Raw genomic sequence first — 22,104 nt, 5'->3', positions numbered from 1 at the left:
ACTGCCCTGGGACGGTGCCAAAAGCCCCACAAAAAAACCAAGCTGTATCTGGTAAATTAGACCACTTGCTCTGTCAGAGAAACTGCAGTGGCTTAACAGAGTCTGAATCGGCACAGCCTTTTCCATCCTTTCTCTCCATTATTTTGAGCGGACCTATAGGCCGGTTATTTAACTACTTGCTTTCGAGTCCTCCCGGAGGGAGGCGTTAACTTGCCAGAAACCCATCCCCATTCTTCGCTGCAAGACACAGTGCCAGAAGGAGGCCCTCAGCTCTCCCCGCTTCCCTGCTCTCCCCTTAACTCCAGCCCCTTCCCTTGCCCGACACGACGACCCCTACCCCCGCCCACAGCCCCGCGCCCCGCCGGCCGCCTTCCTTCAACCCCGGCACCTCCACCAACACCCGCCCCGCCCCGGCCCCGCCCCCTCGCCCCCCTGACCCCGCCTGTCAGTCAATCGGGGCCCAGCCGCGGGGGGCGGGGCCGAGGCGCCAGCCGCAGCCAATCGGCGCGCGAGGTGCGCGGCGCCCCGGCCAATCGGTGTCTCGCTTCTTCGTGGGTGCGGCGGCCGCTGTCGGTGCGCACCGCTGAGAGCCGCGGGCCCCGCCTGCCGCCTGTCGCCTGTCGCTGTCGCCGGCGTAGCCGTCGCGGTAGCAGCCGCAGCCGTAGCAGCCGCAGCCTGGCCCAGCCCCTGCCCCGGAGTCACTGACGATGAGCCCCCGCGCTGCCCAGCGCGCGTCCCGCCCTGCCCGCCCGAGCCCATTCATCTAGCGACTGGTGAGGGGCGGGCCGGTGCGTCCGGCGGGGGAGCCGCTCGGGGGACGGGTCCTGTCGGAGGGGTCGGGACGGCGGCGGCGGGGCTTGAAGGAATGGGGAGAGCTCCGGGCAAGACAGCCACGGAGGGTAAAGGGCAGCCGGCCACGTAGGATGGGAGGGGAGCGGCTTCGTGTCTCGGCCGCCTGTGTCAATAAGTCTCTTGTGTCGCTCGTCGCTCCCTGGCTACGTGGACTGGTGTGGTGGGAGTCAGAGTAGCCCCTTGCTCCTCTGCCTCCCCCTGGCGTCTGTCTGGCTCCCTGAAGCACTTCAGACCTTCCCCCGCCTTGACACTGGCCGCAGCCTCTTGACAGGTTTCCTTAGATGTGGATTCAGGGAAAGCTTGTCGTGTTTCTCGCCTTCTTGGTGATACTTGCTTGGTTTTGGTAGCAGCTCACAGTGCTGCTGGATTAGACCAGCAGCGTAAGCACTGGAGAGCCGAGGTCTCGCAGCTATCTTAAAAGGATACTTCCATGCAGTCTTCCTAGGCGAAATACAACTCTTTTTTTGGTTATGTGGTCAGTGTAGTTGCTTGTTTTCGTGGAAATAGATCACAGCTTGTGGTTTACAAAAAAGAGTAATCGCCCACCAACATCTGGTGTGGGTAGTCTATAATAAAACTGTACCAGAAGTTCACAGTTAATTCAAAAATGTCAGTTTTTCCCAAGATGGAAAAGTCCTTGATGGATTTATCGGATAAAATTTGAAGTGTGGTGAAATTCTAGAGCACACTTGTGGTTTGTTGTGTTTGACTTCCCTTCAGCATTTTCTGTTTCAATAAAGCCTATAGCAAGATCCTAATGGGTTGTGGAAGTGACTGTAGCTGCACTCACTGTACTTCTGTCTATACCGCTTTATGTTTTAATTTTTTTAAACAGTATTAAGTTATTAAACAGAAGTAGTAATCTAGTATTTCTAGATGAGCTGAGCACAGTATTTTGCACTTTACTGTTTATGTACTATGATTCCCAGCTAATAGATGCGCTCTGACGTTTGTAGCTGAATTTAGCTACCAATGGTACTTTGGTCTTTTTTTTTGACAGACGTGTCAGCCTTTAATTGGCAGTGCTGCTTAGCTCAGCTAGGAGCAGCTGAATTAGAGTTGTTCAATTGCTGAATGTCTCATTCTGATAAGGATTATGCTGTTGTCACTGCAGAGGAGGAAGTTATAGGAAATCTGGAGAGAGCCTCTAAAGGTCACTTGTGCTGGGGTGTACCTGTGCCAAGTGGTGGCATGGAGGCCCCAGCCCAGTAAATGAAGCAGCTTGGATCTACCATGGCCCAAGGGACATAGTGGGCATGGTGGAATGTGGTGTCTTTCAAAGCAAGTTGGTTTTCCTTCGTAGCTTTGCTTCTGGGTAGGTGACATTTATTTATAACTTGAGCATTTTGCTTGCTCTCTAGCCTGTTTTGAGAGCCTCATGTGCATTCAATTTGTCATTTGAAAATCCTTCCTGACCTATAATCTGAATCTTTTATGAAATTTGAACGAATGACTACTTTGCCCACTGTCAGGAGTAAAATGGGCTGGAATTTTGATTTTTCTTCTTTCTGTAACAGACGCCTTATTCAAAGGCTCTGGGGGGTCTGCTGAAGCCACAGCTGAAGGAGAAAAGAGATCCAATTTGCTTGTACTCAGGGGTTGTTCCATAAATATTCTGAATCCCAGTGTCTCTTTCCAAGTTTTTCTCTTGCTTACTTGCTTCTCTTAGAGCTTGCCGTCTGAGCTAGAAGCAGGACTCTACCTGATGTTTTGTGCATTGAGAAGAGCAGAACCCTTGTTTTTTGTGTCTCATGTTGCAATGCTCCTGTTATATAGTCAAGAAGCTGCTTTTTTTAAAGGTTTCTCTATGGGAATTTCAGACTGCTAAACCACTCTTACCTACTGCATAGCTTAGATTTACCTGTTTTTCCTTGTACATTCAATCACTTTTCTCCCCATAAAATATATTTGCTGTTCAAGGGATTGGAAAACCTAGATTTTTGCCCATTCTTCAACAAATGTACAAGGAATTTCTGAACAGGTTAAACTATCTGTGGATATGTAATTTGAGTAGGAATTAGTAATCTAACTGTTCTTTAAAGGCTAGGACAATGTGCTACCTGTACCTGAACGGTGTACTTGCTTTGTTTATCTAGGAATTCATCTGTGTCTCCTTGAGGATATCTTGCTAAATGCCAGTGCTAAGCCTGTTTTTTTGCTACTCTCAATTTTCTAGTCACTTTTGTCAGATTCTAAACTGTTACTTTAATACGTATTAGTGAAAGTTGCTTTTAGGTAAGACTATAGTCAGCAGAAAGTCTTGGAAAAGTGGTAACATGATAGCAAATTCCCATGCCTTTAGTTCTGTAAGCCTTTTTTTATTAGTTTACTAATCAAGTAGTCTGTGTAGTGAAGTTTGCTTTGGGTACAAATATTTTCAGGATTTTCTGTGCTGTTATGGTTACAGGTCTTTTGTGATGTTATGAAACAAATGTGAATGGACCAATGTGGAGAAATGTCAGCATGCTTGTTTAAAAAACAACCCCCTTTCATTCCACACTGGAAATATTTAAGATATTGCAATACCCTTATAAGGATGGACTTCCTGAAATGTATGGCGTTGCCAGTCATCTTTCACTTCCCTTAGCAACTTATTATCAAAGTGAAAAGGAAATTAATTCAGTACCTTCAGAAAAGCTATAATGTTTTTACTAATTCTTTTTTAAAAGGAATGTTGTTAGAATTGACAAGGAAAGCTCTAGGCTTCTTTGATATGGAAAATAGAAACCATTACTTAGTTCTGTTTTAGGAGAGCCAAATTAGGGGAGCTAGGTCATTTTTTACCATGTGCATTTTAGATGCAACTGGTATTTAGGGAAATTAGTAACACTTAAAAATAATTTAATAAAGCCCAATAGAAAAGCAGTGAATGGAATGAAGTTATGCCTATTTCAAGGTCTTGAGAATTATGTTTTTAGTAAAGCAGCCTGAGGATGGGTTTCAGGGCCATGTGACTAATTTGACAATTGAGTTACTTTAATGCAGTGCACATTGAAGATGCAAACCCAGCAACCTGCCTTTGAGTGGCACTGAATTCTGAGCAGCTGAATCTCTACTGTATTCTCTTTCATTTGCATATAAGACCATTGTCTGTATTAAATGAAAAAAGCCACAACAGCAGCTGCTAGCCACTGTCTTGGTACCAGTATCCACATCCATGTTAGCCAGGTTTTGGTAGATCTAATACCCGAGTATAGGCGTTCATCAGGAAGAATTGGAAGGACCACAGATGGGAGCTCTAGTATCAAATCAGGCTGGATGCCAGAAACTTACATTGACACTGCCAACCATGAGGTGAGGGTTGGTTGTTGTTTCCTTGTACCTCTGAGCCAAGAACACACAATCTCTGTGGTAATACTTTCTAGAAAAAGAGGAAATTGGGAATGCATTGGTAGCGAATATGATAGACAGAGAGGTTTCTGGAACTTCACAGTGGGAGGCTTCATTTTTCCCAAATGTTGAGATTTCATGTCTACCGTCTGCTGTTTGCAGGAAATGAAATCTATCACCATCATCCTTAGTCACCAAAGTATTTGTAGAATCTTTGTTCACTTCATACTCAGGAGAGGTGTGACGGCTTTGATTTTTGTAGTGACTTCTTAAGAGAAACAGATTTTTGAGGCAACCACAGTAGGCAGAGAGCTGCTTTTTCAGCTGTAGGAGTTCTGCCTCCTTATGGTCAGATGACACATCTGACACTCCTTGGAGGGTGTCTGACAGCTCTGGTGCAGTGATGCTTTGCCTTCTCTGAGGGGGAGAGCTGAGTGAGACAGCTCTACCTACCCATTTGCAGGAGGCAAGATACCACAAACACTTTCTTGCTACTAAAGAATTGCTTCCAAATTGGTTGCAATCTTTTAAATTTTCCTGGGCTGTGAACATGTATAATAGACAGCTCATGTCTCTGAGGGTTAGAAACCCACTTGCTGCTGAAATAAAATATCTTTGGGATACTCTGAACACTGCTCCAATTCTTTCATTTTTTGTTATTTTTTTTCTATAATAAAATGTTAATTAGGAATGAATTTTTAAAAATAGATTGGATTCCAGGTAATACCTACTGTATCATAAAAGTGTTAAAAATATTGTAGCCTTATTTAGCTTATGTCTCTTAATTATTACATTAGGAAGACCCTGATGTTATAACATGAATGTGATTTGTTCTAGAGAAGGCTACAGAAATATCTGCAAATAAAAGTGTAAACACATAGTCAAAAGGGCACTCTGTTCTAGATCATCTTAATTCAAAGTTTAAAAAATGCTGGTGCTTCCTGTTTTGTGCTTGTTTTAGGTGCTCACTCTTCAGCTGGGACTTCATATACTAGAAGTAAGCATTTGGCAGCAGAAAGGTTTTCACACAGACCTGAACTTCAATTAAGAATTTGAAAGTTTTAAGGTGTCTCATGAGGACTTCCTTTGTATAACAGCCCGATCTGATTACCGCCCTCCTTCAGATATTGTTATAATGTGACAGGGTTTGTTACCAGCCTGACAGTCTTAATTGTGAAGAGGTGAAAACTTGATCTACAGCCTTCTGCCTTAAGCTCAAGGTGTATATATCAATATACTAATATAGTATCTAGTCTTGTAATGTTTAGAGTAAAGAAAGGCTGGGTTGGAATGACTTATAAAGAAATAATTCAGCAGAGTCAGGTTTCACATAGCTGCAGTAAATGTCACTGTGATGGAGTTAGTGTGAGGAAGGCAGGCAGGCTTGTATTTCTGTCTAGTAGCAGACTTGTTATTCTTTTAATGTTTGATTTGTTATCATGCTGTTTTGGTGTTTGATCGGGCTAGAGCTCAGGTGCTTTCAATGAGTTTTTCTCTAGCCTCTCTGTTCCTTTCCTATAATGACACAAGTCTCAGGATTTGCTTCCTTCTGGATAATCTTCTGATGCAATTCAGTGCCTTAGATAGGTGTGTATCTGCACAAAGGAAGGTATGGCACAGGGGACAGCAGGACTGCTTCCTTGGGTGGTGGTGCCATTTCATACCAGTTTATCTAACAGATTAGTCAACCTTATTTTATGTCTCCCCTGAGTGATTTTTCTTAATGTTCTTTTTATTTTTACCTTTGTTTTCCGTGTAGCACTAATAGTAGTGTTTAAACAATGTGCTATATTTAAGATGTGCTTTACAAGGCATGCATACAATTTTTGCTTCTTACACAACATAATTTTATTGCCTAGTGTCATATTGATGAAATCTGATAAATTTTTCCTGTAGATCTCCAAATATTTGGGTTTTTTTAAAAATTACATTTTTAAAATTTTTAATTTAAATTTTTTAAAATTAGTTTTAAAAAGGTGTTTGATGCATTGGCAGTCTGAGTGCGCTAATAGTTACCTATCACACTTTGATTTATTGGAGCAACAAGTCAGGCTTTGTTCTTGAAATCAGAGCTTTTTTTCAAACCTGTCCACACCCATATATGATAAAGTTCTTGTTTTACTCCAGAAGTTTGTATGTTGTTTGGAAAATGCCCCATGGAGTGTACTGAAGCTTGCTGTGACAAATGTAGGCTGAACAGTTGTGGTCAGTTCTAGTCTCAGAAAGATTTCTGAATGTTAGCCCTGGTCAGGGATGAGGGACTAAATTGTAGTGAATAAAAATGCTTTTTTTTTTTCTACTTCAGTTTCCCGCTCTTTTTCTTCTTCAAAGTTGCTTTGAAGGTATGCACTGAACAATTTCTGATCTGTAGATTTGCATTCTGAGTATTTTAACCCTTCTGAATGAGGTGGAAAAGTAATTGTTGAAAGCTGTGTTATGAGATATTTAAATGAATAGTCTTGGATTGGAATTTTTCTTTTCTGGAAAGTTTAGATTCCATTACTAATGTTTGCTCTAAACTGATTGCTTGAACCTTTATGGAAATCTTGATGATAATTCTTGAAACAGGAGGAGGACTGGGATTTCTTTTTTCAAATAAAAGCATATTTTTCTGATGTGTCTTTGCAAATAGAGATATTAAGAAAATATGATTATACATTCAGTGGCTGAAAAGCAATGGAAGCTAAGCTCAACAGGCTTTTTCCATGAGGCTGGGGTCAAGGAGTAGGATGTGAACATTTATAATGACTGCTAAGCTGAGTAGGGTGGAGGAGTTTTGTTTTGTTGCATTTTTTTGTTGTGTGTCCCTGTCTTAACCCCCCCTTCTCCCCCATTTCCCACTCTGAGGGTTTGGTAACATTTTTAGTTTTATTTCTTTGTCTTTCAGGATGGCATTGTTTAGCTTTTCTTGGAGTATTTTACTCATGGGTAGAACAACTTTAACTTACGTTTTGCGCAGCGAACAAAAACATGAACTGAATACTGTTTCACTCACTTTGAAACATCTGGGAGACTGAAGTGTGATTTTTTTGGGGGACTTACTAGCAGTTCACATTAAATTAGTGTTGTATGTAGTGACTTACGTAGTTCACTTCTTCTGTTTTCTGGGTTTATGTGTGATTTTTATACTGCAGTCTGCACTTCTTGTGACAATTCTGACTATAACTGCACACATTTTGTAGGCTAGGTGAGTGCTTCTGTCAGGCCTCCTTTACTTCTGAGAAAAGGGATGCCAGGGAAAGATGGATATGCTGAAGATAAGCATACAAGCTAAGCAGAAGTGCTGTACGCCCCAGACTATGAATATACTTTCACGAAGAATTTTATTTTTTGCTTCCTTTTCCTTCTTCTTCCTTTACCTCTTCAACTTAGACCTTCATTTCTCTTTGCCTGTTTCAGGAGCTTTAGACCTTAGCCCTGCATGGGTGCTAACAGCCTGAATTCACGTCTCTTGTACAAGCTGCTTTTGTTTGCTTTGATGCCGTCCTCCCTCCCACCTTTGTGAGCAGCTCTGGGAGTGGTGGAGAGGATCCTTCCTGTTGATTCTGCAGAACAGAATTAGTAGGGACATGGGTAGACATTCGGGCCAGGGAAGAGAAAGTAGGACATAATTCTTCTATTGCAGTGGCTGTAAAGACTGGTGGTCCCTCCTTCCTTCTGGATGTTACTAACAATGCCTCTGTTAGCCAAGGTGTGCTCAACAGCTGGGGGCATTTTTTGGTGGATGGCTTCCCCCTCGCTCAGTCTTCTAGTTCAGTTCTTGCTTTCTGATCACAAAGTAATGATACAGCTAGACACTAAACAGTTGGGGTCCTGAGAACCCTGAGCTTGGGAAAGGAAACTTTTTTGGATCTAGGTTACCTTGTAGCCTAAGCAGTTTATGTCAAAAAAAGGTAGGAGGTGCCTTTGGAGGCTGGGGTGGGGAAGGGAGTAAAGCTTTTTTAAGCTGACTGAATGTCTGAGTATAAGCTCAGATGGCATGGGCAGGTCAGTCAGCCCTTGTCACATTGTCTTGTCCTGTACTTGCTGATTTGATATGCAGTTAAATCGGTATAGTTGCTGGGGAAAAGTGGTTTTGTTTACTAATCTGTTCTGGTTTGTTCTCTTTCAGGTCTCCCTTGCAATTATGGAGTTTTAGAAGAATAAGGTGGTGTGGAGGGGGAATCCCCCTCTGCACGCTAGAGGTAGTTCACTTTTGGAATTTTCTACGGACAAGAATATTTGTTATATAAGATGGTGAAATAAGACTTCTAAAAATATATATTTATAAGTATTTATTTGGATCAAGTGCCAAACATAACAGTACAAAGATTTCTAATGGCAGCTCAATAAACTTGGATTTACATCCTTGGAATTACAATTTTTCTAAGGCACTGTGCTGTGTACTGAATTGGAGTGCCTTGATACACTTAAGGGTTGTTCCCCTTAAGGAGAAGAGCAGCTTTAGAAGTGAAGATGAGTTCTTACATGCCAGAGTGCACTTCAAAGTGTCGATCTCTACAGCATGCTTTGGATGTTATTTCTGTAGTCACCCGGGGAAGTGAAGGCCAGATCAAGGCCTTTCTCTCTTCTTACTGCTACAATGCTGCAACTATCAAAGATGCCTTTGGTAGAAACGTTATACATCTTGCTTCGTCTTGTGGCAAAAAAGGTGTGCTAGACTGGTTGGCTGAGACCAAAGGAGTGGATCTCTTGGCGAAAGACAAAGAGTCTGGATGGACAGCTCTGCACAGAAGTATATTTTATGGATACATTGATTGTGTTTTGTCATTGCTGAAGGTGAGTGATTTGCAGCTGTAGTTTTCCTTGGCATCTACAATTTTTAGAGTTGTATTGATTATGTAAAAGTGTGTTTTTAAACTCGACTGAAAGCCTCTTGAGGGTTATCTTAATGCTGTGTTTAGATTGCAGTGCCTTAATTTACTTGAAGGTTGTCTCTGTTCATACAGATGTCTGCCTTTGCCCATGCAGAGATCAGCACTGAGTAAGGATCCCTGATTAATTGTGGGCTTCCTTGAAGACTTGCTTGTGTGGATGATATCAGGCTCAGGATCGTAAAAGTAGAGAGTGATCAGACTAAAGATACTCTGAAAATAGACTCTGCAGTGATTATATCAATTGATGTTAGAGAACATAAAATAAGGGAAGATTAAATGGAGTTACAATTAGAAATTAATCTTACATTTAAGAGATAAGCAATTCAAGATATGGAGTATTCTGTTAAGTGAATTTCCATTTCATTAGTATTTTAAACCACAGCTTTTTCTCAGTTCCCTTTATTCCTTTCTTAAAATTGCTATTTCTTCCCATCTTAGCAAGTTGTATATAATTTTGATTGATCTTCCTGCTGTTCCTCCTTTCTCAAGTACAGCAAAGGGAAGAGATGTTTGTTTGAGATATTCAGGGTCTCTAACCATGTGAGAAAATGAAATATTTGTGGTTAAGGGTTGTTTAAAAACAGACCTTTTAAGGCAGAGAATTTTCCATTTTGAATCCAGTCTTTTAAAATTACGGTGACTAGCCAGTTGTAGACATAACTCTCTGCTTTCTGCAAGACTTTAAGCAAAAAGATGGTGGATCCAGTATTTTTTAACTCGTGGAGGTCTGATAACTGTTAAATATGTATTTCATGTACTATGCCCTTACATAGTGGGATTTTTTCATTAAACTTGACAAAAGTAGATGTTTTTATAAACATTGTACATATGAGTCTGTTCTCTAGAAAACTGGAAACTGTGTACAAGATACATGAAAAAGTATTCTGTCCTCTAGTGCATGTGTGTGTGTCTGTATCTTTAATATTTGCTTACAGGAGGCCTGTACAGGTTTTCCCTGATGTCTTTTACTTTTCCCCAGTGTCAGTTACATAAAGTGAATGAGAGTTTTTGCTAGCCAGCTCTGCTGATACTCTTCTAAGAAGCAGAAAAAACCCAGCTCATTGAGGGTGCTCTCTCTTCCTGTTCCTTAACTGAAGTCTGTCTGCTGTACTGCGTTTTAAAAAGGATATGTTCTTAAGGTATTAAGAACAACAGGAACTGGTTATAGAATATAATTATGAAATAGCTGAGCTGGAAAGAGGTCTCTGAAGGTTGTTTAGTCCAGCCCCCATGCTCAGGCAAGGTCAGCTAGAGCAGGTTGCCCAGGACTGTGTCCAGTTGGATTTTGAGCAGATCATCAAACATCTCTGTTCCAGTGTTTTACTATCAGTGCAGTAAAAATGTGGTTTAGATTTAAACAGAATTTCTTATATGTTGGTTTGTGCCCATTGCCACGTTTTCTGTCCCTGGGTATCGCTGTGATCCCAATGCTTCACCTCCTCCAGTCAGGTATTTATTATGCATGATAAGGCATGCTGTCCCCCTGCCCCATACCAAACCTTCTCTAGGCTAAGCATCCCAGCTCTCTCATCTTCTCTTTGAATGTCAGATTCCCCAGTCATTATTTTCGTGGTCTTTTGCTGAACTTGCTCCTGTATGTCCATATCTGTCTGGGAGTCCAGACCTGAACCCAGCACTCCAGCTGTGGCTTGCCAGTGCTGAGTAATGCTTGCTGGCAACACTCCCACCTGCAGCCTTGGATGCTTTCACCATTCTTAACTCTGAGCTTGCTGGCTTGTGGTCATCTGATGGTCTACAAGAAGCCCTAAGTCCTTTTCCACTAAGGTGCTTTCTAGTCATTCAGCTTCCAGCTGTACCAGTTCACCAGGTTGTTCCTCCCCAGGGCCAGGATTTGCATTTCCCTTTGTTGAACTTTATGCGGCTCCTCTCAGCCCTTTGTTGCAGCCTGTCAAAGTCCCTTTGAATGTCAGCACAACCCTCTGACTTATCAGCCACTCCTCCTGGTCTTGTATCATCACGTTTGCTGAGGGAGCAGCACTCTAGCCTATCATCCAGGTTGTTAATCAAGATGTTAAACAGTACTAGCCCCAGAATCGGCCCCTGGGGTCCTAAACTAGCATGGATGATGGACTTCTGTGGGCTGGAGGCGGTTTTGGCTTATTCTCAGACTGTATCTAACTACAAGATTTGCAGCTCAGCAATTGGAGTTTGTTTTCACAAATTCAGACCACGTGAATATCCCTGCAGCCTCTGTCTGCTTGTGAATATTTTAAATGACTTCCAAGGTGAAGAATATCCAGCTATCTGTTAAGTCGTAAAAATAGCTCAGTCTTTTCTGTTATGTGGTGAGTTAATCCCAGACCTGTTGCACTGGGGTTGTCTTTATAATTTGAGGAATGTATGTTGTTCTTCTGGCGAGTGTTTTTCCAAAGAAAGTTGTTGCATTTTATGTGTTTACCTCTTACGTGTGAGGTTCTGTAAGATTTTGCTTTGTATTAGCCATGAACTCAGGTACACAGGTACAGCTGTATTAGCCATTAGGTTCTATTTGAGGACATCTGGAGTTCTTCCCTTTAGGGAAATGATTGATGACGCTTGACTTCCTCCCTGAAACCAATGCTGCTGTAGCAGCACTGTTTTGTATTGAGAAAATGGTATTTACAGAGATTGTCTGTGTCTTTCTAAGTTCTAAAAGAATGACCTATTCATGCTTTGTGCCTCTGAATCTTTCCTAGTGCTCTCTTTCGTTGCTGTTTGTGTCCTCTTGCCTTTTCTCAGCAAGTGTGAAACTCTGTTCTTTGGTTGTTTTCAAAGTAATAGTAGTTTTATTTTCTCACTTGCCTAGCTGTGATTCTGTAAAATGCCAGTTTAAGAAAATAAGTCCTTCGAAGCTGGTAAATTCATTTTTGGTGAATGCTTGCCAGTCCTAGATGTCAGTGCTTTATCTTCACATCTGTTTCCTTTGTGTTTCGCTGGTTACATTTTTGTTACACAGTCAGTGTTGAGACAATAAAATCCGTGTTAATAGATCAACAAGATGTATACATGGCAGAACAGATTTGCAGTGGTTTTTTTTTTTAGATTTGCTTACAGTTTACTTAAATCTGAAGATTTTCTTTTATCAGTATTAAACTTCAGTTAAAGATGTGTTTTGGTCCTTAAAGGTTTACCTGGTTTACTTCAAACCGTGCAGTTAAAATTAACTTCAGTTCTTCTCCTCTCCTCTTTCAGCATGGCGTTAGTTTGTATGTTCAGGATAAAGAAGGCTTATCAGCCCTGGATCTTGTGATGAAAGATAGGCCTATCCATGTGGTGTTCAAGAAAACTGGTAAGAAATAAAATAGTCTAATTTGTATTTTGCAGTGAGATCTCTTTCAACAATGTATTAATGTATGTACCAGTGTATGCAATATTTTCTGGTTTTACTTGGGACTTCATAAATTGTGAGATGCCTGATGCTAATGTTGATCATCTGTACAATATTATTAGAATATTTTGTCATGGCACCTTATCTTACCTAAAACTGAACTTTAAAAACATTTAATATTGTAAAAAAAAGCTTTTCAGTTTTTAGATAGAAACAACTATCTTGTTGTTTTTTGAAGTCAATGTGCACGATACTGGTAAATTTACAAGCTTCAGGGAGGATCTTTTTCATTACAGATCCCACAGAAGTCTATACCTGGGGAAACAATATAAATTTTACTTTGGGTCATGGTGGTCAACAGGGTAGACATCATCCTGAACTGGTGGACCTTTTTCCTCGGAATGGCGTGTATATCAAACAGGTATTCTTAGCAGGCACCTTTCTTGGTGAGGGGTGTGTGAGGGGGAAAATGTATCCAAGAAGTTGTCAAGTGTTGAAAATTTGCATGGAAAAAACAGTTTTTGCTGCCTGCTCTCTGCCCACCTCCTTACCTCCCTGCAATCCCAATCACCTTTAATGAAATTGCGGTTCTCTGTTTCAGTGGGGAGAACAGGGGTTTTTATATGATTTGCTTTGGATATATGGCTTCTATATCATTAAATATGTTCAGAAGCTTGATACTTCTGTAACTGTTTTGAGCTGCTGACTTCCTGTGCAACTCCGGTATTGAACTGAAGTGGAATAATAAATGTGTTTTGTACATGTTGAATTAAAATTCATCTTGTGTTCAAAGCAGCATGTGCTGTTAAGCACATTTCCTGTAGCAGTACCTTTGTTTCTGATAACTTCTTGGGACTTCAGTTAGAGAATACTTGAAAGTTTGAAGTACAACTGGAGCAAACATTCAGGGCAGGCAATCTGTGCTGCAGTCTTAACATGTTTTTCTTTGGCACTTCTGAGGCAGCATTGTGGACCTTAAAACTCAATCTTTTGAGTTTCTGTTAGCCTGTGGGGCCATGCTTGATCTTATTGTAATAAACGGAAACTGTTGATCCCTTCAAGTAGGTTAAGGCAGTACATAATATATTTAGAGCAAGTATTTTGTGTGCCCTGTGATTTAATACCAGTATCTTTCTTGTATTTTCATGAACATATCTTTATTAAAGCAGAATTTCTTCACAAAGTACTTAGGTGTTTTCAGATTATCCAGGAAAATTAATTTGTCCTACGTTGCCTCTTCCCAATCCATTTTTTGCTCTTTTTTCAGGTGGTACTCTGCAAATTCCACTCTGTGTTCCTTTCCCACAAAGGTCAAGTGTATACATGTGGACATGGACAAGGAGGGCGCTTGGGTCATGGTGATGAACAAACATGCCTGGTATGCAGTTTTATGTTATCTCTTTTAGTCTAGCATGATGTTTCTTTTCTTTCTAACAGCAAGTCTAAAAAGGGAATTAGAGTTTCTATCAGTGTACTTTCAAAATGAGTTTGCTGTTGATTTTAAACCAAAGCCCTTGCTTCTCACCAAGTAATAGAAAAACTTCTCCAGTGCTAATAGTGAGGTGGCAGAGAGTAGAGGAACGTGCATTTAATTATAGTTTAACTTAAGATAGCTAGATGCAGTGGTCAAACTTGTGTTATGGCTGAGCTGATTTAAAGGCCAGCTGATGCTAGATAAGTGGAAGCAAATGTTTTTTGACTGGGCTGTCTCCTTAAGCAGGTTTGTGATGCCTTCTGATGAGGGCCAAAGCTAGCACAGAGAAACAGCAGTACTGTGAAGCTGTGGTGGCAGAAAAAAGGATGGTAGGGTTGCTTTTTACTAGACTTACGCAACTATTAAGTGAAAATTCACTTATCATTTTCATTTGAATAGTACATTGTTGCAATGCACAAAACTAAAATTTGAGAAGACTTAAGATTTGATGACAATACAATTCTTAGACTTAAGCATCTTATCCTAGCTGGTAGTGTGCATTTAGCTTTCAGCGCAATAACTTTTAAAATTTTCTAATATCAGGTATCTGACAGAACTTGATACTCTGTTGCTGAATGCTATTAGTGGAGACTAGAGCTCAAATTTTCTTTTTTTTGAAGAAAATAATTCTGTTAAATTAGGATTTTTTTTTCAAATTTCTTTTCGAAACTGTGATGTTACATAGTTGAATAAAGGAGAACTCACGCTAGAGTACATGAAGAGTCAACAATACAGAGCTGCTTCCTTATTCTGTGAAATTTTATTAAGATTATCCTGTGTTGGAGGGAGATAGCTTTGGTGTTCATGGTATTTAAAAAGAAAAGCAAGAGGTGATAGTTAATATTTGTTCAGCTGTCCTGAAGATGTAGTTTCCAATCTAATTTCAGAACAGGTAGTTTAAAATTCGTCTCCCCTGATAGCAAAGGACATTTCCCTGATGGCATTTCAAATGAAAGTAATTCATCTTACTGCATTGAATGTAGTTGTTATGTTAATGAATGTGTTGTGTGTTCAAAGGCATTTTATCTTTATTTCAATATTTGGTCATGACTTTCTGTTGGTGTAACTTCAGTTTCATAGATGGCCACTGGTTAATAACAAACCAGTATGCTTTTATATCAATTTTATTTTTTTCTTATTCAGGTTCCAAGACTTGTGGAAGGCTTAACTGGTCATCAGTGCTCCCAGATAGCTGCAGCTAAGGATCATACTGTTGTTTTAACAGAAGATGGATATGTTTACACATTTGGTTTGAACACTTTCCATCAACTGGGTATTCTTCCTCCTCCTTCTAATTGCAGTGTTCCTAGACAGGTAAAAATAACATCAGTCAAAGCTTAATGGTTTGGTGGTGTTGCTTTAGTTTATTTTTTAACAGAAAGTAAAATGTGAAGATTATAAAAATAACTTCTAAACTTTTTCAGAATAGCAAAGTTTAATGTGAGTTCAGATAAATCTTGATTCTGTGTTTTCAGACATCTCAGATCTTAACTGTGTTCTGATGAATGTCTTCATTTGTAACCTGAAAAATACCAAAATTTGTAGCGTGAAGTATGATACAAGGTAAAATTGCCAAAACCCTTTTCTTCTCTCTTCCCCAAATTGTTCTGTAGCTGAAGTGATGTAGATTTAATAGGTAGGTATCACTTGAGATTCATGCTCTTAACTCCTTTTGAATCAGTGGATGATGGCTCTCAGGGTTTTATCATTATGTCCTTTGCTGGAAGCACTGGAGTCAGTGCTTTGGGAAGAGTAGTGACAGGGAAGAGGGGGTATGGGCATCAGCAACTTAACTATATTCCTATGCTTAATCTCTAAATTTAATCTTTTTTGTAAGTAAAGAAGCTTTACATTACCTTTTGTTGAAAGGAACCTTCATCCGAAGTAGAAGAACACTGCATTATCAGTGTTTGAAAGTAAAAAAGAATGATTGGCCAAAATGCAACAGGATAGTGTTTTGGGGTACCATGTGTTCTTCAACAGTGTAATGACAGCTCTATAGCCGCAGTATTTGCTTTGATTTTATCATCTTAATCTGGAAAAATCAAGTTAAATGTGAAGTGTGGGATTAGTCGTGTCATGTTCTGCACTGTGTTTAGGCCATTAGGACTTTAAACTTTTAAACTTCTAGCTGACATTTTGCAGCACCTGAGTCTTCTGTGGCTGTGCTATGCATGTCCTGTTCAGTCTTGTTCAGCATCTTACGTATGAAGACAGCCTAAGGAGACTTGATTCCAGTTCTGATTGGAAACAAAAAGTTTAGTTCTTTTTGTCATTATTGCAATAGTGCCCCACTTGACAAACTTCTGAAATAATCTGATTTATTAGACTGTATTTGGATTGATATTAGTGCGTTGTTCTTACTGACATTAGGAGTTAAATGTTGTCAGAAGTTTGTACATGTGAAATTCACCTGTTGCTACTTAATATTAAGATGTACTTTGGATTTGTGCTTAGGTTCAGGCAAAAAACCTGAAAGGTAGAATGGTGATTGGAGTGGCTGCAGGCAGATTCCATACAGTGCTATGGACTAAGGAAGCAGTGTATACCATGGGGCTGAATGGCGGCCAACTAGGTAAGGTAGAAGCGTTCCGAAAGTAAAACCCAGCCATTGAAAGATGTTGTTCATGCTTAACCTGTCATCTGCTTCTTAGAACAGAAGCCTGGGTGAAGCTTTTTTTTCCTCTGTCTTTTTCTTTTTAAACCAATCTGATGACATCATCCCTTCACACTTCTTTCAAAGAATATTTTTCATTCCTACCAGTTACTTTCACATTTTGAGATGATAGGAGCTAGTCAGATTTAGCTCTCATTTGAACTCTTTATAACTTTTACCTTCCATGTATCTTGTACAGTCCTGCTTCTAGAGACTTTAAGGAAACATAATGTTGCTGTTTGTGTTGGAAGTTACTCCAAGGCATGCTTGTCTCCTTCCAGCAATCTGGCTGGCACTGCCTTTAATAAATTATAAACTAGCCTTCAGCTCTCCTGCTTATGTCCTTCTTTCATCAAGCACTGCAAACATGATACTGATAACTTTTTCCATACTAACTTTTTAAAGTGAAATAACTTGCCTATATCTAGATTTTTTTTCAGCAATACCATTACCAGACTCTTCAATTAACTCTGTATTATTCTGAAGTCAAGAAAGAACTTATTAATAATAATATTACCAAATAGTGAACTTGATTTGTTGTATGAATGGGACATTTTAATTGCTTTTATCTTTTTTAATAAACAGGTATTGCTATATTGGTTTGGATTTGCATTTTTGCAGTTTTGTGTCTATGTGCAAACAAAACTGTTAGCTATCTTTGGTACTTAATCTGCATCAGCTCTGGCCTCAGGTTCCAGCTTTTTTTGTGTATTTTTTTTAAGGTGTCAAAGGTATGTGAAAAAACTTGCCTTTGTCAGAGAAATACCTTACTAATGAATATCTTCTTGTTGTTTGTTTTTGTCTTTTTTTTTTATATGCACCCGTCATATAAGCTTTTTTTGTAGTTGCTTGTGTTGTTGGGATTATTCTGGCTAGCACATGGCCCAGTGCAGTACCACAGAGAGACAGTAATTGACTCCTAAGTGATATTGTGTCAGCTGGGCACCATGGTAGACCTGTGGTGTTAAACCTTGCCCACATAAGACATTTGAGCACAACCCTACATTGTCCTGTGTCAGGGTTGCTTCCAGGTAGAGGTAGCTCTGCTGCTTGTTCTGCTCCGCTTTGTGGTGCAGGCGTAAGTGCCCTGCACACAAAACAGGATTATACTGTGTGTGAGAGTCCTGATGTCAGGTTTCTTGTTGCAACAGAGTAGCAATGGCCTGTTTTTATTCTATTTTTTAAATGTTTTCAGAGATCTTGTGTTACAGCTCCAACCTTTTCTGTTTCATGTAACTGCTGCCTTCATGCTTACCTGCACTTAGAGTAATTTTTTTGACAAGCTTATATTTGTCTTTCAATGTCTGAAATAATCTGTACTTTATGCCAGTGTTACAGTATTTCTACTATCTTGAATTGTCATATGATGAAATAAATATTCTTTTTTTGGAATCAAAGCACTGCCACCACATTAAATAGCTTCCCTGTAAAATATGCCTTACTTCATTTTTATGTATCAGATCTTGGTTTTTGGGTGTTTGTAGTGAACTATCGAGTATGTGTGGTGGGTCTCATCTGTTTAAGTATTTTGAAGATGAATTATCCTACCAAAAATCTTTTGGAATTTAGAGGTTCTTCAAAGTAGTGTAGCAAAGTATCCTTTAATTGCACAATGTATGGAATGGCAAATAATGTTTTTGTGGTATGTTGTTTTTTTTAGGTTATCTGCTGGATCCTAATGGAGAAAAATGTGTAACTGCACCTCGCCAAGTCTCTGCTCTACACCATAAAGACCTCTCTGTGTCCCTGGTCTCTGCAAGTGATGGCGCTACAGTATGTGTTTCTGAAAGAGGAGATATTTATTTACTTGCAGACTATCAGTGCAAAAAGATAGCTTCAAAGTATGTGTTACTTTTCTAATCTGTCATGAAGAACAATAGGTGAAGATTTCACTGTAGTTGTATACTTGCAAGATATTTTAAAGATTCTTGTGCATAAATTACAGAAAATGCAGTGGTGCCCTATGTTCTCCTCATTTGTAGTTCTTTCATATGAACTAGGGCTATTGTTTTTGTTTGTTTCTTCATTTTGTTTGTTTTTTTTTTTTTACAAGAGGCTAAGGTGCCACTTGCTGTTTACCAAAGATATTTAAAAAAACACATTAGGAGGAAATATTTTGTGCCATAAGTTTAAAAACATTGAAACTTGTATTTTTTCTTCCTCTGTTAGCCTTAATTTGTTTAAGTGCATCTTGGTAGAGACACTGAAGATCTGCTGTTTTGTTTATTTATGTTGTTATGATTTTGAATCAGTAAATTGGGATCTGAATTTCATAATTAATGTGTAGATACAGTATGTTATAAAGGGTAATTTAGGTTGCAAGAAGGACCTTGTAAAGTCATCTGGTCCATATATATGGATATAAAACCTGTTGAAGAAGCTGGATTTTTGACTCATGAATTTAGGAAATTATTTAATCCTGTTCTCTTTTACTTAGTTTGCAATAACAGATTAGAATAAATTTTTTTAGATTTGATTTTGCCCAGCTAACTCCTCCCTAGTTTTTCAGCTTCACTTCAAATTCTAACAGTATTTATTGACATATTATAGCTTAATGATTATTTTATACTTCATTTCTACATGGTGGTAAGTGAAAGTGTTGACACTTGTAGAAACTTAATGCAGTGTCCTGTGCTCTTTTACTAAGCAACTGAGAAAAGATAATGAGTTGAATTTTGATCAGTTAAAAACCAAACCTAGCAAACTCCTGAGAAATGACCTGCTGAGATAGGATAGATCTTTTAATACAAATAACTGATTAAATTTTTGTACTGATGAAATCAAATATATCATTTACTGATTTTCACTCATGGAATTTTTTGAAGAACTTAGATATACAATGTGATATACTTAAAAACAAGCAAAAAGTATAGTCTGCTATAATATTATCAGTTATGTTAATAGTACCAGTAGGGTGAAACTAAACATAAGTAATTTTTCCATTTCACTGTCTCAATTACATTATTTTACTGCTTGTCTAAATGAAAAAGGTAACTGTCATAGAACTAACATAAGTACACAATAGGGAAATACTAATTTAACCTTTTGTGTTCTTTCAGACAGCTGAACCTTAAAAAAGTTCTTGTCAGTGGAGGATATTTGGAATATAAAGTAGATACCCAGCATCTTAAAGAAAATGGGGGTCAGAAGACTTGCATTCTGGCACTGGATGAAGCTGGAAGAGTAAGTTGTCATAATTATAATTATATGGCAGGCAGCATAGTGGTTAATCAAACTTTAAACATAAGACAGGACAAAATCATGCACAGAAAATAACCAATTTCACAGAATCACAGAATATGCTGAGTTGGAAGGACCCACAAGGATCATGAAGTCCAGCTCCTGGCCCTAAACAGGACCATCCCCAAGAGTCACAGCAGGTGCTTGAGAGCATTGTCCAAGTTCTTCTTGAACTCTTTCAGGCTTGGTGCTGTGACCATTTTCCTGAGGCCTGTTCCAGTGCCCAACCACCCTCTGGGTGAAGAATCTTTTTGCAGTAAACCTCCCGTGGCACAATTTCAGGCCATTCCCTCAGGTCCTGTCACTGGTCACCACAAAGAAGAGATCAGTGCCTGTCCCTCCTCTTCCCCTCATGAGGAAGTTGTAACTGCAATGAGGTCTCCCCTCAGTCTCCTCTTCTCCAGGCTGAACAGGCCAAGTGCCCTCAGCTGCTCCTCACACAGCTTCCCCTCAAGGCCCTTCACCATCTTTGTTGCCCCCCTTTGGACACTCTCTAACAGTTTAATGTCTTTCTAACATTGTGGCACCCAAAACTGCCCCCAGCACTCGAGGTGAGGCCACCCCAGTGCAGAGCAGAGCGGGACAATCCCCTCCCTTGCCCAGCTGGTGATGCTGTGCCTGATGCCCCCCAGGACACACTTGGACAGGACATCCTGGCTGCCAGGGCACTGCAGATTCGTATCCAACTTGCCATTGACCTGGACCCCCAGGTTCCTTTACATGGTGCTGCTTTCCAGCATCTCATTCCCTGCTCTGTCTGTACATCCAGGGTTGCCCCATCCCAGGTGCAGAATCTGGCACTTTCGCTTGTTGAACTTCATGTGGTTGGTGATTGCCCAGCCCTCTGATTTGTGGAGGTCTCTCTGCAGGGCCTCCCTACCCTGGAGGGAGACAGCAGCTCCTCCCAGTTTTATTTCATCTGTGAACTTGCTTAGTATCTCTTCCAGTCCTGCCTCCAATCATTTATGAAGATGCTGAAGAGCACAGGACTGAGGATGGAGCCCTGTGGAACCCCAGTAGTGACAGGTCACCAGTGTGATGTCACTCCATTCACTATAACCCTTTGTGTCCAACTCATGGGCCAGTTGCTCACTCATCCCATGCTGTGTTTATCCAGCTGTGTGCTGGACATTTTGTCCAGAAGGATCCTGTGAGAGACATTATCAACAGCTGTGCTGAAATCCAAAAAGATGACATCAACTGGCTTCCCTTGGTCAGCTAGGTGGGTTACCTTGTCATCAAAGGAAATCAGGTTTGATAAGCAGGACTTTCCCCTTATGAAGCCGTGCTGGCTGTGACCAGTGACTGCATTGTCTTTCAGGTGTTTTTCAATACCTCCCAGAATAATCTTCTCCGTAACTTTACCAGGCACTGAAGTGAGACTGACAGGCCTGTAGAGTGTGGGGTCCTACTTCTTGCCCTTCTTGAAAACTGGAACAGCATTTATCAGTAGCTGGGACCTCTCCAGATTTCCAAGACTGCTCAAAAATCATTGAGAGTGGTTTTGCGATGACATCAGCCAGCTCTTTGAGGATTTTTGGATGAATCCTATCAGGCCCTATAGATTTGCAGGGATCCAGCTGGAGCAGCAGATCCTTCACAGTCTCAGGGTTGAATGGGAGTTGATCATTCTCGCAGTCATGGTCCTCCAGCTCAGGGCACTGAGACCCCCTTGTTGAGGACAGAGGCAAAGAATGTGTTGAACACCTGTGCCTTGTCTCTGTCCCTGTTTGTGGGGTGACCGTCCTCGCCCTGTGATGGGCTGATGTTATTTTTGCACTGCCTATTGCCCTTCATGTATTTGAAAAAGTTCTTTTTATTGTTCCCCAGTCAATTCTTTTCTGTACAGCTGCTGGTGATTTTGTTTTTTTTTAGGGCCATGGGAAGATTACAAAACTAATGTGCAGTAGTTAATTTTTAAATCTATGGACTTCTAATGCCTTTCAGTGAAGGTGTAAACTTTGTTTTTACATACACATTAGTGTATGTGGTTAAGGTTCTTTTTGTTGATATTTTTTTTCTTCCTATCTCGCCTATCACCCCACTTACCCCAGGTACCTTTACAACTTTCAGAAGTAGTCTCTGGAATTGAGGTTTTAGAGCCTTTGCTGAAACACGGCTGTTTGTAGATGAAATGTCCCCTTTATTGTCAAAATGTTGCACCTAAACCTGGTGAATCATTTAGTATTTACTGTTAAATGTAGATGCTGTATTGTCTTAGAATTGGAATGCCGTGGTGAATTTATTGGTTTTTTCCCCTTACTCTTTTTTAAGTACTGGTTTACAGGACTCTAAAAAATTCTTTTTCTCGATCTGCTCACTGGGAGATCTCAACTTCACTGCCATC

The 22,104-nt window shown here is 40.2% G+C and overlaps 1 protein-coding gene across 2 annotated transcripts in view; it reads left to right on the top strand.

Moving 5' to 3' along the window:
- The first annotated feature begins 567 nt into the window (after positions 1 to 567).
- Positions 568 to 22,104, top strand: part of IBTK (inhibitor of Bruton tyrosine kinase) — a 57,701-nt gene continuing 36,164 nt past the window's right edge. The window contains exons 1-9 of one of the 2 annotated variants that reach the window (XM_042016696.1): positions 568 to 773; positions 8,294 to 8,961; positions 12,252 to 12,348; positions 12,684 to 12,808; positions 13,655 to 13,765; positions 15,005 to 15,175; positions 16,319 to 16,436; positions 18,178 to 18,358; positions 19,577 to 19,700. In XM_042016696.1, the coding sequence (XP_041872630.1) occupies positions 8,638 to 8,961; positions 12,252 to 12,348; positions 12,684 to 12,808; positions 13,655 to 13,765; positions 15,005 to 15,175; positions 16,319 to 16,436; positions 18,178 to 18,358; positions 19,577 to 19,700 (1,251 nt within the window). In that variant the 5' untranslated portion in view covers positions 568 to 773; positions 8,294 to 8,637. The remainder of the gene's footprint in view (positions 774 to 8,293; positions 8,962 to 12,251; positions 12,349 to 12,683; positions 12,809 to 13,654; positions 13,766 to 15,004; positions 15,176 to 16,318; positions 16,437 to 18,177; positions 18,359 to 19,576; positions 19,701 to 22,104) is intronic. The other variant, XM_042016695.1, reaches the window with a different exon arrangement.

The sequence above is a fragment of the Corvus kubaryi genome, unplaced genomic scaffold, assembly GCF_017639235.1.
Source record: "Corvus kubaryi isolate FWS band 111438036 unplaced genomic scaffold, C.kubaryi_AGA036_p1.0 split3-73, whole genome shotgun sequence".
Taxonomy (NCBI): domain Eukaryota; kingdom Metazoa; phylum Chordata; class Aves; order Passeriformes; family Corvidae; genus Corvus; species Corvus kubaryi.
This window is presented reverse-complemented; position numbering and strand designations above follow the sequence as displayed.